The sequence below is a fragment of the Lissotriton helveticus genome, chromosome 3_1 (genome assembly GCF_964261635.1).
Source record: "Lissotriton helveticus chromosome 3_1, aLisHel1.1, whole genome shotgun sequence".
Taxonomy (NCBI): Eukaryota; Metazoa; Chordata; class Amphibia; order Caudata; family Salamandridae; genus Lissotriton; species Lissotriton helveticus.
This window is the reverse complement of record NC_136061.1, coordinates 767,650,457-767,671,903: the sequence shown is the minus strand read 5'-3', so window position 1 is coordinate 767,671,903 and position 21,447 is coordinate 767,650,457. Positions and strand designations below refer to the sequence as shown.

Sequence of the window (21,447 nt, the reverse complement as noted above, 5' to 3'; positions counted from 1 at the left end):
AGGCTCTCTAGTTGGCAATTGTTTGCACCTTTCTCCAAGTAGGGATCCTTGTTCCTAGTGTGGGTAAGGGGGGTACACTTCCAAAATAACACCTGCTCATCACCTTGGTAGCTTGGCACAAGCAGACAAGCTTATCTTAGAGCAGTGTGTAAAGCATTTGAGCATGCACACAGGAGTACAGTGAAAACACTACAAATGGACATCACACCAGTTTAGAACAATAAGCAAAACTTTAACTAGACCACCAAGACCAAATATGACAAAAATCCAACATACAATACTGAAAAAGTTGTTACTTTGCAAGATAACTTTCAAAATGCAAAAATAGCGGTAAGACACAGTTCTACCGAGGCGGTAGGTCCGTCCAGGGCTACCGCGATGCTGAAAACTACAGAGTCTAACAATTCCAGCCAACCGCGTTGGTGCAGGTCAGCTAAAGCGTCAGCATACTCGAAAACAGTACTGTGTATTCCCAATAGGCTCTGCGCATTTTAATAACATATCCTATAGATATGACGTAGGACTGAGGTCGACAAGGTCTCTATCGAATATATTAGGCTTAATTGTGAGTGCCAGCTAGCTCAGAGGTCACTAGAAACTTTCTCGAATAGACAAGAAGGGATTAGTTTCTGACAACCGCATAATCATGACAACTTTGTTTCCCCAAGCATAAACGTATCTTCAGAGTCGTGGAAACAATAGATAGATATTTTACTCAGTCAATCATGCATGCTTCGTTTCATCAGAGGTGCAGAGAAAATAGAGAGACGGGCGTTTTCAAAAAAAGGATTTATTGAACAGTCTTTCTTCTCTTGCAAGTAAAGTGAACTGCTACAATCGTAATACTGGTTGCAAAGTATAATGTGTACAGCAAGAAGAGTATTATAAAATAATACTGTAAAAGCATTGTATGGTTTCTAAACCATAGATAAATACATACATAAATAACAAAGGCTAAAAGTTCTCAACTGGTGCTTCTAAAATATGCCTACCCCAATGTACCTAACCTAAGTCTAGTACGCGGGAAGAAGGAAGTGTGGTGTAGCATAGGTTTAGTTTCTTTGCCAAGAATCTATTCAAGATTTCTCTTAGGGTCTAATCAACTCCGTACCTTGGTGTTAGAATGAAGGAGGTCTGGTATCTCTGTCATGGGACTCGATTTCCCAACACCCCGCGAGGGGAGCTTGGAAACACTGGAGCTGGATTCTCGGCGAGAGAATGGACGGCTCCTCGATCAGTGCATCAGCTGGAGGGTCGGCTTCCATCTGCACTTGCTGTAGCGAGCTGCGTCGGGTAAGTAGATAGTCAAACTGCTCCGAACCACCATGTGTTTGCCAAAGCAAGTGAAGGCATATTTATACCTTGAAGGTGTCTAGTTTGACGTAGAGCCGGGCATAATAACGTAATCAAAGAACCCCAAGGGAATGGTAGTTCTTTGAAAACTCCATGAGTTCTTGGACAAATCAATATTCAAGCAAGGGATATCCCTGACTGCTTAAGACGATTTTACCAAGAAATCGTTGTGGCTTTTTGGAATGGGTGGAAGTAGCTATGCCTGTATTTGGACAGCATGGGCTATATTTAAAATATGGTTATGATTTCTATACTATACAAGGGCAATGTGAATTGTATCTATATAAGGGCATGAATCGGCAGATTTTACGCCATACAACATAAAACAGCACATTTTTCGTTGTACCCCACCAGATAGATGCAGGTCGGTAAGGGCAACCGTCGCGGTAACATTGCAAAGATGGAAGCGGTGCAGGGTGCGGTGCACTCAAGATGCGGTGCAGGCAGCGGCTCGGTAACGATCATCCAGACGGCGTCGGTGAGACCAAGGCTGGCAGGTTGCGGTGTAGGCGACGGAGCCAGTCAATGTTCGGGTAGGGCAGCAACAGTGTTGGTGCTGTCCAGGCAGGGTGAGATGAGGCAGTGCGGTGCCCACAGGACGCTGAGCAAGCAGTGGCTCAGTGACGATCGTCCAGATGGCGGTAGTGAGACCAAGGATGCAGTGCAAAGTGTGGCAGTGCCTTCTGCAAGGCCTTCAGGACACGGAATCCTGCGATGGACTCGGTGACAGAGTTGGTTTCCATTTTCTTCAGAAGCGACTGAAGCCAGTGGTTCCAGAGACGGTGCCCAGAAGGATGGTGAGGTCTTTGCTATTCCTGAGACCTCTTGAACAGGGGGCAAGCTCCACTTCCAAGCCATTGGAGATACTTTCTCACGCAGGATACACACACAGATCCTCTCCTTGGGAGAAACAGCTACCGCACACCAACCCCAGACAGCACACAGCAAAGGGGCAGTACTCCTCCTCCAGTTTCTTCCAGCTCTTTTCCTTGGCAGAAGTTCCTCTTGAAGTCCAAAGGTGATCTAAAGTTCAGGAGTCTGGGCCCCACTTTTTATTGCACACATTTCTTTGTTCTCTGGTGGCACAGACGCTCTTTGCCCAGCTAAAACCAATTATGTCCTCTCTGGTGCAGCTGCTCGGCAAGAGGTGGAGACACCATTGTCCAAGGCTGACCAGACCCACTCAGATGTGAAAGAAATCTCCTCCCCCTACTCTGAATGCAGCCCAGGTCTATTCAGCCCAGCCTTGACTCACCCTAGAAAGGCAGGACACACCTCAACTCCCCTAGTGGCTGTCTGAACAGAATGCACATCCCCAGCCCCTATCACTCCAAAGCCAGACAGTCAATACACAAACCTGGCAGAGGCACATTGGATGGCTAAGCAAGAAAAAACCTACTTTCTAAAAGTGGTAATTTAAATTCTGAGTTCTTGCATACTACACTCCATTTTCTGTCTTGTCCCAATGGGAAGGTATATTTATAAGATGTTATAAATAAACTCCCATTCTATCCTATGGGACAGATAGTCTTTCAACAGTGAAAAACAATATTGGCTGTATTTCTCTGTCAGGCAGCCACCGCCGCTTCAGGGAAGAGCGGTGGGGCCAGGTGAGTGTAGATTTCGAGAGACGACCACGAGGGAAAATTAATTATTTATTTAATTTTCCCTCATGGTCGTCTCTCGAAATTCACCCTCACCTGGCCCCACCGCTCTTACCTACAGCGGGCACGCCACACACATCAGGACATGTCCTACCTTTCACATACACTGCACCCTGCCCACAGAGGTACCTTGGGCCTACCTTAGGGGTGACTCACATGTAAGAAAAGGGAAGGTTAGGGCCTGGCAAGTGGAGGCACTTGCCAAGTCGATGTGGCAGTACTAGATTGCATGCACACAGACACTGCAGTGGCAGGTCTGAGTTACCTTTGAAAGGCTGCTTATGTGGGTGGCACAATCAGTACTGCAAGCCCACTAGCAGTATCTGGTTTACAGTCCTTGGGCCCACACAGTGACTGTACTAGGGGCTTAATAGTAAACCAAATAAGCCAATTATGGAAACACTAATCCATGACAACTATTTACAGAAGGAGCACCTGCACTTTGGCACTGAACGGCAGTGGCAAAGTGCCCAAAGCATCTAGACCAAAAACAAAATCCAACACACAGCAAAAACACAGGAGGCAAAGGCAAAACAATAAAGAGGAAACCCATACCAATGTTGCAAGGTGTAACAAGGATCTTAATCATAAACCTATCTGCACTTTGTACTGTGATATTTGGGAGATATTTTTCCATAAAACACCACAAGCTGACTAGTCATTAATTTATTTCCAGGAGCAGTAACAGTGAATATATTCCTTACCACTGTATCCTCACCATCACTGCATTCCAGATTTAGAAGGGAGGTTCAACATTCACAGCTTACATCCTTTCTATCCCTGTTTTAGTTCAGTGCACCCATTCTAAAACCTACAGTAGCATAATGGATGCATTTAGGAAATATTATATTTTGTTTTCTTATATCTCGTTTTCTTGTGGAAGTAAGCCCTTTTCATATCCCTCTGAAAAGCAGATGTTTGGTAGCATCAATACAGATAGCAGATTCTTGAAATGGAGCCAGAGTTAGGGATGTGACCATCCAATTAAGATGCTGCCCCTTAAGACACACTTACAATAATTTGAAGTTATCTACAGTTCAAGTAAAAACAAATTAGGTTTCCAAATGTATGTTCTCACGTTTAGTCGCATGGTTTCCTCAAGATATAACCTAAACAAATCAGTGGCCGGGTTACTATTTTGTTGATATATGCTGTTGGGCTGGATATGTTCCCATTACTGAAAAACTGAACCTTCTGTGCATGTGTAAATGCCCTCCAATGCACCTATATTTTTTACTTCATGTCATATGCTAAATGCTTCAGTGGTCTGAGCAAAGCTCACATTAAAGAAGGGACATCTACTATCTCTGGCTGACTGTACAGGATCATCTACTCAGGGTTTCAAGATTTATGCCTGATGTGTGATGGCCTGGTGACTCTTCAAAATCATGGGACTTTATGAAGAGTTTTGTAAATAGTGAGATCATCAAAGGGCAGTCAGAATTGATCAATAAGCTACACCAATCAGAACGGTGACACTGAATGCTATTGAAGTAGTCAATTTATACTGCTTCCCAATCAAATCACTGTTGCCCTAAATAGGTACCTCACACAGTATTAGCTCATGTTTAAAAAAAATGATGAATGTTTTTGTCCCAGATCTAAGGGCTGATATACCTCGAAGTGAAATTGATGCACTTGGCCCTATGAGACCTGCCCTTTAAACTTCTGCACATGACTAAAAAAGTGTGTGGTTCTTAGCAAACTGATTCCTCTCTCTGTCTAAAATTCTACATACGTCTAATGTAAAAATGCATAAAACAGCTGTACAACATGACGTCTATTACTCTTACAGTTGCATCCCCCACCCCCTTACCAATACATCCCGTTTTCTGAGATTGTGTCTCAAATGGGTAAGGCACCTTTGGTTCGTGTTGCTCATTCTTAAATAAATCAAGCTCCGCTGCCTAAAAATCTAATTTCAAAGTTCCCAGGATTGACACCAATTCATGCAGTGAATTGAATGAACACTTGTAACTTTAACGAATGCTGATAAAGTTTTGCAAAGTTGACATACAGCACCTCGACACATGCACATAAGTAAACCCAAATCAGTTGCGGCAAAAATCCTTGCTAAGTTCTTTTGTGAAATAATTTTTCTGCAAACCATTTTGTGAGAAACTTCTCAACTGAACATGTGTGCTTTGCTGAGGTTATTTTCAGCAAAACTTACTTTGGTGCATGTTTTTACCTAACATGGTTTTTTGGAAACTGAAAGATTATTGAGAACATACTTTGAAACTTCGCACAACCCTAACATGTAAGCACGTTTCCTTAGCAAAAGGAGTAGGATTTGTTTGTGGCATACTCTTATCACATGTGTGGCCGTCTCTCTTCTTATCACCAACATTTGGTCCTTATTTGATCTGACACCTTCATTTGCCACTTACGCAGCTTCACGCAGATGAGGGTAAGTGGCACGAGCCCTTGGTCAAGAAACTGGCAGTGCCCTGAAGCTTTCTAGAAATAATGTAAGTTGTTTGTATTGCTTAACTGCGTCCCTTCCTGCTATTTGAATACCCATACATGTACAGCATTAAACGCATTATGATAAGTAACTTCGAATATGTAAATAGCAATTTGAAAGTTTTTTTTTATTAACTTTCATATTACAGTGCAAAACAGCTCATTTGTGAATTTTATTTTGATAAAATAAAAATTCCTTTGGAAATGTATTTTGTCCCATGTTGTGTTTTTCAGTTTAGAAATAGCTGACTATGGAATGTATGGGGAGTTCCTTCTTTGCATATATCAAGCAGCAAATTACCTCTGAGTGCCTCTTGATTCTTGGGGTTGTGACCACCAGGTATGATTTGCTTTGTGTGCAAAAACACGTTTTATTTTACTGTCGCCACTCCTCTTCTCAATGCAATATTTATGAAGGCTGGACTGTGCAGAGTAAACCCAGAGAACCACAGCAGTGGCCTCCTTGTTCAATTCTGCTGCCTTGTTTAGCTGTGATTTTAGATGAGACACCAAGCAAGATTACCCAAACTTCTGATTCATTTTCTGGCAAGAGATCCTCTATAGAAAGACATCTGGTCACGCCACATCAACAGATCAATAACCTGAATATTTGCTGCTGAAACATGCAGTAGTCAGCAGGTCAGGAGATCAGGTCCAGGCAAGGCTAACTCTTCCTTCCATTCTTCTAAAGTTTGGTATATTTAGCACCATTATATACGGGTATAGCAAAACTTGTCATTTCCAGTTCTTATGAGAATCAGAAATGTGGTATGAAGCACTATAAAAAAAGCAAGTTATTATTTTTAAGTAATCCAGACAACATCTACAACTACAGTAGCTTTCATATACCACTACTCTTCATGAAAATGCAGATAGGTTCTACGGGCGGGGCAGGAGGGTTCTGTTCAACAAGGAGAGAGGTGTGAAATAGGCTGACCCAGATACACCGCTGTTTGGAAAACATTTTGCTTCTATCAATAGGTAATGAATGCAAAGTTAATTTATAAGCCTGATTATAAAAATAGGATGCAGGCGCTCCATTGATTACAATAGGATAGCACTGGGCCGATGATGGATGCGGTAGGCCTTCTGCTTCAAGATTCCAGTGTTTCTCTTTCTGTTTCTCCTGGTTTGATTTATCCTCTGGGAAGCATGTTCTAATAGTTTTATATCCCTTCAGCATCAGCTATACCAGTTGTGAAAGCCTCCCCTCTTGTTACAGATCTCACTTGCAGCTTAGGCTAGTAACCAAGGGAAATGCCTTTAACGCTACTATAGCCAAGGGCTCATTCTTTAATGATAATTAAGTATATTCACAGTCAATGTTCCAGTTCTTATTTTCTAAAAAGTAAAGTACACTGAGGGAAAACTATGGGAAACGAATGTCTAAAGAACACAATGGAAAAAATCACACTGAATAGACAGAGCAACATGACATTATTCAGTTTAATAAAAAGTGTCTCAAGCCATTAAGGATTGTAATAGTATGTGAGTAACCCACTACTAGACATCTCAGTCTAATAAAGCTTCTGTTCATGTCATTTATGTTATGTTATGTTATGTTATAAAAGGTTTTATATAGCGTGCGGCTACTCAGAAGAGTGTCCCGACGCTTTGAATTGCACACTAACACAACAGGGAGGTGAAGTAAAAAAGAAACCAGAGAGGAAGAAAACCTAACTATGGGCCAGAACTAAGAAGTAAAAAGCCAGGTTTTGAGTCCTTTCCTAAAGGCCAGCAGATTAGGAATGCTACGCAGGGACACAGGCAGTTTATTCCACAACTGAGGCGCTAGTAGTTTAAAAGAGCGGCCACCGATGCGGGCTCTCTTCACGCGAGGAACCACCACAAGGGACAGGGCTTCAGACCTAAGCGACCTGGCCGGAAAGTAGAAGGTCAACCTTACTGAAGGTATTTTGCTCCGGAGGCGTGCAAGGCTTTATGTGCCAGGGTAAGAGTCTTAAAAATTATCCGCTTCCGGACAGGGAGCCAGTGCAGGGCCTCCAGGAGGCCTGAGGCTCTGGCACGGCGAGATAGTCCGAAGATGGCACGTGCTGCCGAATTCTGGACAACCTGTAACCGTTGGAGCAGGTATTCTGGCAGGCCGAGATAAAGGACGTTGGAATAGTCAATTCTCGAGCCTATAATCGCCTGCACCGTGATCTTCCTGTGATCCTCCGATAACAGGGGAAGGAACTTGCGTAGCATCCGGAGTAAACCGAAGCAGGTACCAGTGAGACCGATTACCTGTGAGCGTAGTGTGAGGCCATTGTCGATCTTAATCCCAAGGTTTTTAGCTACCTGGGACGAACTTGCTGGTGGAAACATGTTCTCAGGCCACCACACTTTCCAGTCCGGATCCACACTGCACCCAAAAAAGAGGACCTCGGATTTGTCCGAGTTGCACTTGAGGCTGTTATGATGGAACCATTGAAACACAGCCTCAAGGCAACCCTGGATCCTACCTCCATCGAAGTCAGCACCCCTCTCACAGGTGAAGAGGAGCTTTTGTTTATTACGTGTTTCTTCCTTTCTGGTTAGTTACATGTTCATAGTCAGTTCCCTTGGGATTTGTGGGCAGATGGATCAGCTACTAATGAATGTATGTTAATATCCCGCTGTATTTCTCCCCGCAGGGAATCACAACGCGGTTGTTACAACGACCGCATTGTGATTCCGCATACCATTACCCCGCAAGTCTGAACAACGACTAGCGGAGGGGGGGCGCTGGATGTTGAAATAGTATAATTTACTATTCTAACTCCAGTCTGTGCGGACAATAGGGAAGGTGTTGGATTTTTAATCCAACACCCCCCCCCCTCCGCAAGTCGTGCGGAGTAATGGTATGCAGAATCACAATGCGATCGTTGTAACTACCGTGTTGTGGTTCCCTGTGGGGAGACAGATTTGTGGTAAACGTTGTTTACCGCTACTAATGCATGCAGACCTGAGGCCCACAGGTTCAAGACTCTCAGGCCATAGTGAATTTTCATCCTGTTGAGTAGATGTAGTTTGCAATTTCACTTGGGTTTAGGTGGGGCCTTCGTACAGATTTTGATCAAACAGACAATCAGTCTGATTCCTTTTGTTTGCAAAAGGCAAATTTCGGCCTGGATCTTCGCCCCACCCAGTATTAGTGGCAATGTTTAAGGAGCTCAGGGAATGAGTTTTAATGTTTGCTGCTATTCATAGTGGAAGTGGGATGAATATATTGGGAAATCCCCGTCAGTTGATGCCTTATGAACATTAACCTTACAGGACGAAGTTAAGATGGGAAGAAGGCGATAATCCTATATGGGGCCAGACTGTTGGCCCTTAGGTCAGTGGGCAGCAGGGATGCGGCAAGGCTGAGGTGTACACAAGGGTTGTGGGTAGTGGAGGGTGCCATTTCCTCTGATCTCATGAGAGAGGAGGCAATGTCCGACCATACATACGGCGCTGATTACTGCCAAATACACCTGGGGTAATGTTTACCATCATATTTTAAAACAGTATTTAATTCCATTTCTTATTGTGGTGTATTGACCACTGCAAACCATACTGGGAGCAGAGGTAACTGGAAAGCCTTAAGTTAGAGCACCAAGTGCATGATGTTTTTTGTGCCTCGCCCAATTTTATGAGCTTTGGAATTTTTACTGTGAAAAACAAAATACCTGGAAATTGGGCAGAGTGGATAATGATGATTTTTCTAAGGCCTATAGGTTAATAGGAAGAGTATCAATTTTATTGGGGTTTCACAGTTGAAACATGAACCTTTTCATGCTTTCTGCTTTAGCTTATATCGTTACATAGGAATGTTTAATAGATACCATGACCCTGTGTATTTGCTCACATTTTTCATTATACTTGAAAATATTTTAAACCAAAGGAAAAACATTTCACTTTGAAATCAAATGTTATTTTTAGCTGAGATGTTTCCTGTTTTTACTGAACATATTGACGAAAAATGTGGATTATGTCTCAGAGAACAACACAAGGTAGGGTTATTGTTACGTCACTGTCCTCTTGCACTGGGCTGAATCAGAACAATTCAGTTGTTTGCAATCCTGCTCAGTGCAAAGCATGATGAATGCAGCAAGTAGAAAGTGCATCCGTTTTATCTATCAAAGAACTATGAAATATCTTTGCCTCATTTCTTAACAAATCACAAATTCAGTGGCAATTAAATTGCTCAGGTTTTGTAAACTGAAGACATTTACTAAAACCAACTTCATATTTTTCTGGCTAAGAAATACCTGGCTTCCGGTGATGAGGCTCAGGGTGGCTTCTTTTCCAATATTTCCAATCTGCTCTTTTGCCATCTTCTGATTTAGCTCTAGGCTTTTCCCAAAGGCTGTAATCTGTGTTGACGGCACTGTCCACCATTGTACTCCTCGTTAAGCAAGTCTCCTTGTCGCTCTCACTGTCATCATCAGATGAGGCAGATGAGGCAGATGATGATGAAGAAGAAGACAAATTAACAGGCTTGGTTTTTGGCCTTTCTTGGTCTTTTTGCAGTTGCACAGGCCTTTCACCAGCCTCTGGTTCGCGGTTGTTTTTGATTTGAATGGTTGTTGTGGGTGGCAGGGGCCACCAATCGTTGTACTTGGAGTGTGAGCAGCAGGAGCACCCTGTATGCATTGGAGCATGACAGCCAGTGAGCGAGTGGCTGCAGTGAGAAGAGACAAAGCTACATGGCCATCTCTGCCGGTAGAGCCCGTCTACATGGCACGTGTGAATGGGAGCACTGGTAAAGCGGTCTTTCCGCACATAAGTGGTAGTGCTTGGCATAGCTACCTTGAACTCCTGATGCCTACTGGACAACGGAAAGTGGAGCATCCTCACAATCCTCTCCCACTCAGTGGGTGGAGTCCAGACGGCCACGCCCAATGGCACTTTAGCTTTCTTACCATTCCAAAAGCTGACTGTGATTTCTTCATCCTCAGTTACTACAAGAAAATGTAAATGTGTGTTAAAAAAAATAGTTGGCATAAACACCAATACCATAATTAGGTAATGCACACTGGAAGAGCACTACAAAGGTCATCACTTTCATAACAACTATACGAGAAAAGAGCAGCATTAACAGGTTGTGCAAGGCAGGACAATAGCAAGTTGACTCGTTGCTTATTTGTTTTTTTTTGCAAAATAGTTGAAACCTTCTTCAGAGCGTCTTAAATGTATTCTGCTGGCAAAGCAACAGAAATTTACTTTATGTGGGATCATATCAATGTAAGCATTTTATTGCAAATAAATTTCACACACAGAGTGATTGTACAAAATAAAATAAAAATGTCAAATTTTCGTGAAGCAGTATGTATTTTGCCGACATTATAATTATGCACACCACTATACATAATATGTGTTCTCCCCAAAGAAAACAACACCTTACAGGAGTCTTAGCATGGTCTACTTTATAATTATAAAAAACGTGTATTTGTACATTATCATTAAAATACAGCTGTGGGTGCTTCCCAAGAGGTAAATCAGCAGAACCTTTGATTTTCCGTTAAATTGCTGATACATCATCATTATCATAATCCTTATTCAATTTTATGGATACAATCACAAAGACAAACCATTTAAATGCAACATACAAAATATCAGTATCATGACCATTCATATTTTAAAACTCCCACCAGAAAACGCACAAGAACAAAACAGGTAAAAGGTGAATTCAGCAGCTGTAAGAAGAGTAAGACTGGCCTAACTTGCTTAAAATTTAGAGGTAATAAAATTGGGCATAGAAAATTGTGACGCAGGTAATTATATTCTGGGCAGAACATAACCACATGTAATGTGTCATTAATCAAGATATTATCGCAGTTACAGGGGGCAGATCTGATTGTTTAAAACAGCCCCGGTTAAAAGGGACCAGTCGGTGAAATAAATGTAACCTAAAGTGGGTCAACAATCTGCAATGATGGCAAGGTATATCCCAGGTCAGATAAGGTTCGATATTACTAACTGTTTTCACCAACAGCGCGTGTCGCATAGAATGTTTTGTTAGAGCAACATCCTCGCATTCTGACCTGAGCTTGTCCATGAGTGCGGATTCAACCCATTTTCCATCTGCACGAGTTATGTTTGAGATGTAACAAACATATCCGGCCTCCCCATTGCCTGCAAGCTATGTGCCACATACGCCATCCATGGGATCTGTAGGGACTTGTCTAATTGCTGATACAGTTTAGGTCACTTTGGTTGTAATAAGGCATCTTGTTCAGTTCCTTTTAGACTGTGCTTTCAAAGGTGCTCTCACTTTTCCTCTTTCACCCAATGGTGATTGGGAGGTTCTTTGAACTCTTGTCTATGCTAGATAAATACAGACTACCACCAAACTTCCATTGTTTGGAGATATATTATCAAGACTGGTGAAGGAGGGCTTGGTGTTAGATAATGTCATGTAGTTAGATAAAGCCAGGTACAAAAATGCAGCTTATTTAGACATAGTTACCATTTTCTCAACTTATTTATTTATTTATTTAATTTTTTCTGTTTTTCACAATCAGTATTCCATCAGTTTTTTCACAAAATGTAAACAAAAATGATTAAGCCTCAAAATGTATAAGCAATATATACAAAAAAATACCAAGAAAAAGCAATAGCATAATACACAAGAAAATAACACAGAATATTACAAATCATAAATGATTCTTAGACACCTAACATCGATAACCCGCACTAATGCTTGAGGTAATTACATCCTAGCCTTCCAGTCCACTATCGGAGCCCAGATGCTTTTTCCCAGCTTCCTAGCTTCCCACCCTTTCTTCTCGTAGAGACCTTTTTCCAAATTGTACATGGCCAGAAGCCCAGAGACCCATTGTTGGAATGTGGGGGGGGGTTAGAATCTTTCCAGGCTGCGGCAACACAAATCCTGGCAATCGCCGTGGCAACAAATAAAAACTCTCTGTGCAGTATTACAGCTCCCTCCCTACAAGTGCCTAAAATAATTTATTAATTAGATAGATTTACTGTAATTTTTAGCGATTGATCCAAAAAGGACTCTATAGCATCTTTCCATTGATCAGGTTTTGGGCAGGTTGCGAACATGTGCAAAGCATCAGCCTCCAGGCTGCCTCACCGTGGACAGCTGATTCCCGTTTGTCCTCCCCACTGGGCTATTTTCGCCGAAGTATAGTAAAGATTAAAAATCGTTTCAAAGTGTTGGGCTTGTAGATTTGCTACCTTCAAAACCACGCAGCGCATTTTGAGCGAAGCTGCCAATTAACTACCATCGATACCCAGCTTCTCCCTCCATTTCTCAGTATGTTTAGTAAGATCATCATTTTGTTTTTGATTTAGCTCGCCATATAGTTGGGATATGGAGCAGCCTTCAGGATTTTGCAGCCTGTCCATAACTACTTCTTTATACAAACCCTTTACTCCCCTCCTCTTTTTACTTAAAGCTGAGCTTATCTGTAGGAATTTTTAAAATTCCCTTCGATAGAGGTTAAACCGACTTTGTGCCAATTCGAATGTTATTCTCTGGAACACTTATATATCGCCCACCGGGATCAACCAAACAGTTCTACGACTCTCTGCCCCCGCTAGTCGCTGATTTGGCTTTATCACCCTCTAACTTTACGTTATTGGGTGATCTCAATATACATTTTGATGAACCCAATAATTCAACCGCCAATAAACTAATTGGGGATTTCTCCGCTTTGCAGCTGCTTCAGCTGGTCTCATCACCTACGCACACCAAAGGTCACTTGCTGGATCCAGTATTCAGCAACTGTCCTAATTTGAAGGCATGCGCCCCTATAGTACTTCCCTGGACAGACCATGCATTAGTCCCGCTGCTATGGATAACTGAGAAGTCTTTACCCCTCACACCTATAGTTCAAGAAACACGTAATTGGTCCAAAATCCCGCTGGCCCAGTGGACTCAAGAGTTACAAAAATCAACTCCCTTAGTTGGTCAGACCCCTTCACAGGCTAATGAAATATTTAACGAATGGATATACAATTCTTTAGAGGCCACGCTCCCCTTGAAGAAAACTGTTTGCAAAAGATCCAAGATTTCAGCTCCCTGGTACTCCAATGAACTACGGGAGAAAAAGCACTTTTGTAAGAGACTAGAACGCAAATGGCGACTAGGATATGCTGAAGCAGATAAAATTATCTATAGAGAGGCCATTAGGGCGTATAAAAAAGACATACAAAGTGAGCAATCCCTATATTACTCGCATCAAATTGCAGTGGCTAGCTCCAGCTCCAAAGAGATCTACAAAATAGTAAAAAGTCTTATCAACCTCCCCACACCTCCACTCATCAATGAAAATCTTCAGCTTCATTGTGAAGATCTGGCCAATTTTTTCTCTCAGAAAATAAATCTCATTTATTCTTCCTTCTCATCTTCAGAGCAGACTACTCTGACCAAAGTATCTTTATGTCCCCCTCGAGAAAATACATCCAACTGCCCTCCAGTGTTGGCTGAGTTTCCCCGGTTAGAGGTGGATCATCTTACCTCCCTTATGCATCAAATAAAGTCAGGCTCCCCTAGAGACCCAGCACCTCCACATATTCTAGTCTCTGCTTTACAGACTATTCTTCCCATACTGCTTGGAGTACTCAACACCTCGATCTCTACCAGCACAGTCCCAGTGGCTTGGAAACAGGCCATGGTGAGGGCTTTAGTCAAAAAACCTAATCTGGATACCAAGAATCTCAACAACTTTCGTCCGATCTCCCTGCTGCCTTGGGCAGCTAAAATTTTGGAGAAATATATAAATAGCCCACTAACAACTTTTCTCGAGCAAAACCAGCTGCTCGATCCCTCCCAGACTGGCTTTCGCCCCAAGCATGGGACCGAGACGGTACTACTGGCAGTCACAGAGGAGTCCAGGAGTATCTTGGATCGGGGAGGATTGGTGGCAGTCATCCTCCTCGATCTGAGCGCGGCATTCGATACCGTTAACCACGGTATCCTTTTGCAGCGTCTCCTGGACACCGGAATATCTGACAGGGCTCTGGAGTGGTTTAGGTCCTACCTGAGTGATAGATCTTTCCAGGTGTATGAGAGCAATGTCTCCTCCTCTAGCAAGCCTCTGGGATGCGGAGTTCCGCAGGGATCATCATTGAGCCCGACGTTATTTAACGTCTACATGAGGCCACTGGCTGAGATCGTCCGTCCGTATGGTATTAAGATCGTTACCTACGCGGACGATACTCAGCTGGTGGTCTCTCTGGCACAGGCAGGGGGATCTTCGGCGTGTGTAGATCTTGCTGGTTGCCTGGAGACGGTCAAGAGCTGGATGACCAAGTCTTGTCTCAAACTCATTGGAGACAAGACTGAGCTCATGCTCCTAGGTCACACTGCACCATCCTCCATAGACACTCTCTGGCCATCCAGCCTAGGTCCTGCCCCTGTTCCCAAGACGCCATTAAGAGCCTTGGTGTCTGGCTGGATAGGTCCCTGTCATTTGATCAACAGGCAATAAAACTATCAGCCATCTGTTTCGGCATCCTGAGAGTCATTAGGAAGATTTTACCTTTACTTCCCTTCGAAGCAAGAAAGACCGTGGTCCTGGGCCTGATCCAATCACGGTTGGATTATGGGAATGCTTTATATCTTGGAGCTCCTGATTTTACGCTGCGCAAACTGCAGTTGATACAGAACTGCACAGCACGAACTCTTTTACAAATTCCCCGCAGATCCTCAGTAAAGTCCGGACTAAGGAAACTGCACTGGCTTCCCGTTAGGGAGAGAGTCAATTTCAAATCATTATGTATTGTCCACCAGGCCTTCTGGTCCTTAGGCCCGGCAATCAATCTCCCCCTTATCACACCCTATCTTCCCACCAGACAGCTGCGCTCTACCTCTGCTAATCTGGCCATTGTGCCGCAAATAAAGAAATCAAGAGCTGGAGGTCGCTCCTTTTCTTATACCATAGCCAGGCTGTGGAATGGCCTTCCCCAGCATTTAAGATCTAACCCCGACATCCTCTCTTTTCGTAAACAGCTGAAAACGCTCCTGTTCATCATTTAAACAGTTCAGCTGACACTCCTCTTCCCTACTTTAGCTCCAGTTGGTATTCTTAGCGCTTGGACGCCTCAGGGCAGCTATGTGCGCTCTAGAAATCTCAATTCATTCATTATGCCGTCAGAAACCGACTTTGTGCCAATTCGAATGTTATTATGCCGTCAGAGTCCATTATATCACCAATAGTTTTTACTCCCATCCCATCCCACCGCTTCATTATATTATCATGGAACGTCTCTGGGAAAGCTGGATTTCCGAATAAGGGAGTATAAAATTTCACTCTGCCTATTCCTAGCATTGTTCTAACATAGGACTAAACTGAAATTGCCGCTCCTAGAGTCTTAAATTTTACCTTCTTGTGGTAGCTAGCCTCGTGAAACCTTAGAAGCCATTTGTGTGCCTCACCGTTTTCTCAACTTAGTAGCCATTAACCAGGTGCACAGTGGTTTGAACCTTAAGCAGACCGAAATATGTCTAGATTGGTACAGTGCCCAATTGCTATGACATGAACATCTTGATGTCTTATTCATATTTGCAAAACATTATGAGTGCTTTCTCTTTGCTTTGATTTTAGTTGTTTCCTTCCATACCATTTTACAGATAGACTCGATTCCATCTGAGTAATTCGGACGCAGTGCAGGGCTTTGTTATTTACTGTCCACTGATATTTTGCCATCAGTTTAGAATGCATATATATCAGCTTCACATAGTGGGGAGGAGTGTGGCTCAATGGTTAGAGCGGCAGACCCTGTTGCAGAGTTCTGGCCAGGGACCAGGGTTCGATTCCCACCTCGGCGGGGTCTTGGGCTCAATTTCCTCGGACCTGTTAATTCTCGCCTTGGTGCCTATTCTAATCACGGGCCCCACGCTGCAACTCTGGGCAATAGCTTGCTTAGCCTCCACACCGGCCCCAACAGCGCTAAGGATGCCTGGCTTCACCCTGGGGGTGCCCAGGAGTGGACACTTCACAGGGAAAGCCAGGAGGGGTTCCACAGCGGTATGAGTATCAGCGCCAGGAAGCCGACTAGGTGACACCGCAAGGTGACCGTCTGGTGACAGTGCGCTCTAGAAGTACCATGACATTTACATTTGGGGCTTCAAATGATGGCCCTTATAATATTGGCTATAAAAGCAATATGAATATTTAGTATATTAGATTTATTAGGAATTACATTAATTATTTCTAGCACAATATAATAATAGTTTTTCATTGTTTATATGAGTTGGCTTTTGACTATGATTTTTATGCATATTTCCAGCCTTGACAAAATTAGGTCCCTGATTACGAGTTTGACAAATGGGATACTCCGTCACACACATGAAGGATAACCTATCTCCCATGTAACACGTGCCAGAGGATACAATGCATTTGTAATATGGTGGACAGGATATTGTGTGTGTTTGTTATTTAGTATCCCATCCACCAAACACTAAATCAGGTCCTTATTCTCAGACGAAACAAGTGTCAGCTGAGGACATTAGGGTGTCTCCTTCTGGAGTTACCTAAAAAAGGTCTGAAGTGTGCTCTCCAAACAGGTTCATCTAGTCAAAAGGAACATAGTTTCATACAAAAATCGCCCAAAATTAACACATTAGCATATCTTCAGCAAGATCATACATAAATCATCAAGCATTAAGTACACAAAAATAACAGTAGAAAACTAGAAATAGTATCATGACATTAACAGAACCCAAATCCTTTCCACTTTCAATTTAGTTTGAAGGCCCCTTGTTGTTGCTAAAGCATGTTCCATACTATATATTTCCTTTACAAGACTCCATCATTCCATAACCGTCGGTGGGTTATGTCGAATCCAGACCCTAGCTATTACTAATCTAGCGCATGAAATCAGGATATTCAACAAATCACAATAAATACTGTTCCCCCCAGAATTGCCCACAAGCACATCAACTGATGTCAGTACTATTGGACATGCCTGTTTCGCAGACACAATTTTAGTTACGCCATTCCAGAATGCAATTAATTGGGGGCAAGTAAAAAACATGTGAGTAATATCAGCTGCTCTTAAATTACATTTTGGACATTTCGTACGCTCCCCAACACTATTATTATTAGTCCATTTGAAAATCTTGTCTGGCGTATAATAAAGTTGGCATATGGTTTTAAATAGCTGCAGCTTTAGACTAGAAGAGTGAACAGAGCAATTTAAACTATTTAAGGAGGAAGTAATCAGGTTTGGCGCCACTTCAATTCCCAGCTTCCTGCTACATTTCTCTGCCAGTTTTGTAGAATCATCACTTCTATAACCAATAAATATTTTATATCCAATACTGATCCATGCTTTATCAACTTCTCTATAAATACAGTTCCATAACTCAGAATCCAAAATATTTGTAAATCCTAATTTTCATAACAAATACTCTCTAATTTGATAATACTTAAACCGAGCCCTCTCTGTGAGATTATAACATACCTTCAACCTTTCAAATGTACAAAATCCCTTGTAATCATATAAATCTCTCAGCGTTTTAAAACCGGATTCTGACAGCTTTAGACCAGCTGAATTATGAAAAATACCCGGTAAACCCGGGTTGGACCATAGTGGGGTTCTGTGATGAAAGAGAGAGGCTTTACACTTAATGAGAATAGAGCACCAAATACTAATAGTATCTCGTAGCGTCTTGAATTTCATGCGTTTGAAATAGTTGGGGTCATTTAACCTGTATAGGAACATATTTACATCCTCACCTAACATAAATTTATGAAAATACAGATATTTATCAGGGATTATCAGGCTCTGAAAACGAGTCAAAAAAGTTGACCAATAATAAGCTATAATGTCTGGTAGACCCAATCCCCCTTGGTTGAATGGGAGTTTGAGCAATGTAACAGCCCGGCGAGCTTTCTTATAACCCCAAATAAAACTACTAATAATACCGTCTAGTCTGTTAAAATAAGAATTATTTATCCGTAAAGGAATAGAACGAAAGAGATATAAATATTTGGGCAGTATCTTCATTTTGACCAGATTTATTCGGCCAATAATGCTCAACGGTAGTTTGTGCCATTTCTTAAATAAAGTAATAGTTTCTTTTAGTAACGGCTCATAATTTAAAGCAGATATTAGATTAATATTTGAGGATATTTTGACCCCCAAATATGTAGCTATGTCGCATACCCCTGTCACTAAGCTTGATGGTTTGTAGTTCATAACAATTTGGGTCTTGCCAGTGTTGAGCCTGTACCCCGAAACCAAGCCGAATTTCCCTGCTTCTGTTATAATGCCCTTCATTGCATCCGAAACATTAGTGGAGTAAACCGCAACGTCATCAGCGTAGACAGTTATTTTAAGGGAGTCTAAACCATTTACAAAAGGGGAGATCTGGTCCTGACTCTGTAATACAATCAAAAATGGTTCAATTATGAGGGCAAATAGTAGAGGTGATAGGGGACACCCCTGTCTTGTCCCACGTTAGATCGGAAAAATAGTAGAGCATTTACCCATATAGCAAACTTTACCCATAGGTTTATCGTATAGTGATTGAATCCACTTTAAAAATTGGCCTTTTATAACAAAAGCCTGTAATGTGGCCCACAAAAAGCCCCACCCCACTCGGTCGAATGCTTTCTCTGCATCTAATAAAATCATACCGAGTGGGGTTGGCTTGATCCGCACGACATCAAAAGCCGTAATGGCCATATTAATATGTGCCGTAGTGTCCCTCTTAGGGATAAACCCGTGTTGCTGGGACGATACCATTTGTGACATTAATGGTGCCAGTCTAGTTGCTAATATCTTTGCAAATATTTTAGCATCACTGTTTATAAGTGATATAGGTCTATAGGACCCTCTTTCATGAGCCGGTTTGCCTTTTAAAAATAAATAAATAATTTGAGTCGAATTCCAAGACTTTGGTGCTTGTTCCCCGTTCCCAATAGCTTGAATAACCTTAGCTAATAGCGGTATCAATTCTTCCATGCAAGCTTTAAATAATTCTAAAGGAATCGAGTATTCTCCTGTAGCTTTACCAGCTGCCAAAGACTTAATGGCTGTTCTAATTTCTGCCGGTGTTTGGTTCATCTAGTCTAATATATGGCTGCACACATCGTGTCCCTTTCCACATTATTTTACAGATTAGAGGAATACACTCAAACACACAGCTGGATTTGAGAGGCAAAACAGGTTTCCATTTACAAAGAAGTTTTATCATACTTTGCTCAGATGTCATTCTTCAGCAACAATACGTGTCTTTGCTTAAAACTGAAGGTAAGCATGTGATGGACTTGTGGGAATATAAAAGCAAATTGAATGTTGTTTCTTATTCCTCATACCTCTTATGGGATCCCTTGTCTCAATGCCCTGTGTGACAGTCCCAGGTCCATATCTTATGAGTTCCTCTTCCCAGGGAGCCAGCACTTTATCACCAGGGACGATGCAATGTTGGATGGCATTGGAGTAGTCAATGACGTCATCAATTGCCGTCGTTTGCAGAAATGTTTGATATTTCTCACCAACGGTGCTTTGTTTGTAAAACTCAACCAGGAACATTCCTGTTTCCCCCTTTTTAAGAAAAAAAAGAAACTTTGTTAATTTTGACATGCTTATTGTTGAATTTACCCTTCATTCATAAACACATGATTTTCATGTCCAAATAGTTCATGGGCTCAAATGAAATGGAATGTGCAAAAAGTATAATGACTGATTCTATTTGCAGGGTCTGTCTCTGAGCAGAATTCTTCAGATGTAATCTAAGTTAGAGCTGCATCATTTATCTTTCGAAGTCCTAAATATAAACCTTGTGCCATGAGAGGGGAGCTTCCGTAATGTCTCAAAGGTAGGGTGACCAGGAGTCCCGGATTTGCCAGGACGGTTCCCGTTTTTCTCCAGCTGTCCGGGCAGATTTCGAGAAATGTAGCTCAAGTCCCGGTTTTTGGAGAGGGTCGACTAAAAACAGGGGGAGGTGTTTTTTTTATGTTTTACAAATCTGGAATAGTTAGCAGTTGTTCCAAGATAGCAATTTAATGCACAGGCAAGCTACTGGGTTTAAAAATTGCATCTTATGTATGTTCTTACTACTTGTTTTGTAATTCTCTGCTGAGGAGGGCTGTCATTCTGTGCGCTCGCATGACGTAAAATTATAGTCCTTCTATTTTTGTGAAAGGTCCCGTGTTTTTGCTTTAACCTCTTCGGTGCTGATGACGGCTCCCGGTCGTCATCAGTTACAGTGGGCGTGTGCTGATGACGGCCGGGAGCCGTCATGACCACGCCCGCGATCGGAATGTGCCGCACAGGCACAGATTTCCGGCCGCAGCCAGGGGGTTAAAATTCTGGCCACCCTATCAAAGGACATATGAAAGCACTATTATGCAATGGATAGCTTGTGCCGGACTAGTTTTGTCCGGGATGGAGCCAAAATGGTTGCAGGGGTGACTGCCTAGGAGTTCTCGCTCCCTTGTATAATATAGCTATTGTACATCTTGGGATTAATTCACACTATTTTTGTGCCCTGCTAATATCTTTAGCTATTAGATTCCTAGAATGCTGAAGGTGACTAGACATGCTTTCTCTTGGTTTCTGATGTGATATTGATAATGAATTCATGGTGCAACACTAAATATTCCTTGAAAAGCACTGGAGTGTCTGACTGTTTATGAGGGCCACTTCAGTAGATTCATTATTTTATGATATCAGTTGCAGACTCCAACTGCAGGTCATCGAAGCAGACACTGAGAATGAAAGGCAGGTGCCACAGTCAGTAAGGGTGTAGAGTACAAAGACAGAACAGAAGTTGCCATCCCTTGTCTCTGTCTTGGTCAAAGCCTATTAGTATCTACGGAGAGGCCGGAGGTGGAACAGAGGGTGGGTATGCTCTCCTAAATCCTTCCACATCAGGTAGCGTAACAGCACGGCATGACAAAACCAACCAATCTTGCTGGAGTACGGTGGCTTAGCGATGTGGCAATATTTTGACAAGATCATTTTGTCTATTGTGTTTTTCAAAGAGTGGCAGAGATGTCATGTTTCAGGGGAC

The 21,447-nt window shown here is 42.4% G+C and overlaps 1 protein-coding gene across 1 annotated transcript in view; it reads right to left on the bottom strand.

Annotated features, from left to right (window-relative positions):
- C3_1H11orf16 (chromosome 3_1 C11orf16 homolog) overlaps positions 1-21,447 on the bottom strand; it is a 161,223-nt gene that overhangs the window by 43,984 nt on the left and 95,792 nt on the right. The window contains exons 3-4 of the mRNA XM_078683752.1: positions 19,748-19,976; positions 9,719-10,411 (exon numbers count right to left, since the gene is read on the bottom strand). Of these exons, the coding sequence (XP_078539878.1) occupies positions 9,719-10,411; positions 19,748-19,976 (922 nt within the window). The remainder of the gene's footprint in view (positions 1-9,718; positions 10,412-19,747; positions 19,977-21,447) is intronic.